This window comes from Branchiostoma belcheri, unplaced genomic scaffold (genome assembly GCF_001625305.1).
Source record: "Branchiostoma belcheri isolate BF01 breed outbred unplaced genomic scaffold, Haploidv18h27 scaffold99, whole genome shotgun sequence".
In the NCBI taxonomy this organism is placed as follows: domain Eukaryota; kingdom Metazoa; phylum Chordata; class Leptocardii; order Amphioxiformes; family Branchiostomatidae; genus Branchiostoma; species Branchiostoma belcheri.
The window spans coordinates 217,227-219,801 of NW_017804675.1; the positions used below are offsets into that span (position 1 = coordinate 217,227).

At 44.6% G+C, this 2,575-nt stretch overlaps 1 protein-coding gene across 1 annotated transcript in view; it reads left to right on the plus strand.

The window, feature by feature from the left end:
- The window catches only part of LOC109462060 (cilia- and flagella-associated protein 74-like), a 27,251-nt gene that overhangs the window by 4,275 nt on the left and 20,401 nt on the right, over positions 1-2,575 (plus strand). Inside the window, exons 6-10 of the mRNA XM_019758557.1 lie at positions 323-427; positions 627-800; positions 1,181-1,291; positions 1,869-1,971; positions 2,433-2,575. The exon at positions 2,433-2,575 is cut by the window's right edge and continues 54 nt beyond it. Coding sequence (XP_019614116.1) covers positions 323-427; positions 627-800; positions 1,181-1,291; positions 1,869-1,971; positions 2,433-2,575 — 636 coding nt within the window. The remainder of the gene's footprint in view (positions 1-322; positions 428-626; positions 801-1,180; positions 1,292-1,868; positions 1,972-2,432) is intronic.

Below are 2,575 nucleotides of genomic sequence, written 5' to 3' on the forward strand. Positions count from 1 at the left end.
AAATCATATTATGAAATGTGTTAGCGTATTTACTATTACTGAGAATAAACACAACTGTACTTTGTTAGGCTAGACCATGTAAAGGTATGCATTATACAGTCATGTAAACTATATGCATTATGCATATGCTTTGCAAATTTTACCTTTGTATAGCTAGTTGCAGTTGTTTTGGCTCAACTGTGAACAGGTGAAAAAAACTTGACACATTGTTAACTGTCCCTCCTGCTGCAGTGCCAATCTCCACTGCCTGAGGGCGCACCACTGGTGCTGTAGCTGACACCCTGTGGTGTTACATTATTGATGTTATTCCCTCCTGCTGCAGTGCCAGTCTCCACCGCCTGAGGGCGCAGCACGGCCGGCTGTTGGATGAGCTGACTGCAGAGGAAACTCTGGAGAAACAGATCATAGACCAGCTCGACGAGGCTGAGTAAGTACAGCTCATTTTCTCCTTTTTACGAAGATCTGAGTGTAAAAACCCATTACCCCTCTATAGACAAATGTTATCACATTTAAGTTTGACTTTCGGCAGCCTTTTCTTAGTAATACGTTAACACATTTCATAAAAATGTGATTTGAACCTGCCCTTCAACTCTGTTTCTCAACTGTCTATGTTCATTTACCTGTAGATACACCTTAGCCAAGGCCCAGGTGGAACAGGGGAAGTTCCTGCTGGCAGGTGAAGAGTTACGGCTTGAGGAGGAGAGGATGCAGAAGGAACGATCAGAAAACGCCACCCAGCGGGGCCGACGGGAACTACTGGCTACACAGCAGGCTGAGAGGAGGAGGAAAACTAGGGAGAGGTGAGTTAGACATGGAAGGAAGGAATGAAGGAAGGAAGGATGGATGGATGGATGGAGAACGCCACCCAGCGAGGCAGTTTGTGGAAATGATGAATATTTGTTTTTAAGCCTGAAGTTTCTTCCAGTTTAGCTCCTGTGGATCATTGAAGGACAGTTATGTTGGCTGAACAATGCAGTATCTGGCACAGATATGCATGTCAATTGAAGAAGTGCATTTGCCTCATTATGGCATCCTTATTTTTGCTAAAGAATATTTTGACTATCCTGTCAAAATGTTATTATAATAACTAAGGACTAAAGACATACCGTGATACCCATGCATTGTCTTTGTTCCAGTAAAGAACACTTTGAAAGCTCATATATCCCTCACTGCTTTGTAGGGAGCACATGGCGGCAGTACGTGAGCGGGAGAGGAAACATCGGCAGGCCATGGCAGCAGCGCGCAGGAGCCGGGAACAAGCCAACAAGTTCCTCAAGGAAACACTGGCAAGGTAAGTTTCAAGTCAAGAAAACTAGTAAGGCTTGACCCAAGGAGATGGTAGCAAGGTGAGTGTCAAGTCAAGAAAACTAGTAAGGCTTGACCTAAGGAGATGGTAGCAAGGTGAGTGTCAAGTCAAGAAAACTAGTAAGGCTTGACCTAAGGAGACTAAGTATGTCTGGAGTAAACATGCCAAGAAAACTAGCTATGGTTAGACCCAAGGAGACTTAAGCAAGTTAAGAGACTGATGTCAAGAAATGTAGGTTAGATCTTAGAAGATTTTAACCACGTATTCAATAAGTCTGAAGTTCAGAAGTCATAAAATACTTCTATTGTAGCAAAGATATAGTACGGCCTCTACAAGGCTACAGTAACTTTACTCATGTTTATCTGTGCTCCTGTTTTCTGCAGGATTGTGTTTAGGATACAGACAGCTGTAGCATGTCTGTTATTATTGCTGTGATCTGCTTGTCTGTTTGTTTGTTTGTTATATGTACATGTACCTAGTTCAATGCCGAGAAGTGGTCGTATAGGCCTTGCATTGAACCACTCCGTTAAAAAAAATCTGACTGTGCTCCCATTTTTCCCAGGGTCCGTGCGCAGGACACAGAAGAGGAAGAGCGCAGTCGTCAGCAGATGGAGCACAGGATGAGAACTCTGCTGTCTCTCAAGACAAACATCACTGCAAACAGGGTAAAACAACAGAATATAGTATAATATTCAAATGAAAGCATTACAGGTTGACAGAATACAGAGATATAGGATAAAGTGACTTTTAGGACTTACATCATGTAGCCTTCCTTCATGAGCGGCTAGCAAGCTGATGTGTATAATGAATAAGAACTGCAACACATTGTCAAGCTCTGAATGTGAGATGTGCCACAGATTACTGTCTTTTCTCTTGCACAGATAAGTTCTCTGGACTTCTCACACATGTGACCAAGGCTTCTGAAGTCTCTTGTGCAGTTGGTGAGATCTCGTGTGCCAATTCCGGTGTATGCAGTGCATCGTCAAATGCACTATCAAACAAATCCCTTCAAATCCCTTACAGGAGAATCTGCGAGCTGTGCAGGAGGAGGGAGAGAGACAGGAGGGGGAGGGGGGCAGTCCTGAGGAGGTTCTAACAGTAACAGTACCCTGTCCTTACCTTACAGGAGAACCTGAGAGCTGTGCAGGCTCGGGACCGAGCCATGGCAGCGGCAGCAGCTATGCATGAGGGAGAGAGACAGGAGGGGGAGGGGGGCAGTCCTGAGGAGGTTCTAACAGTAACAGTACCCTGTCCTTACCTTACAGGAGA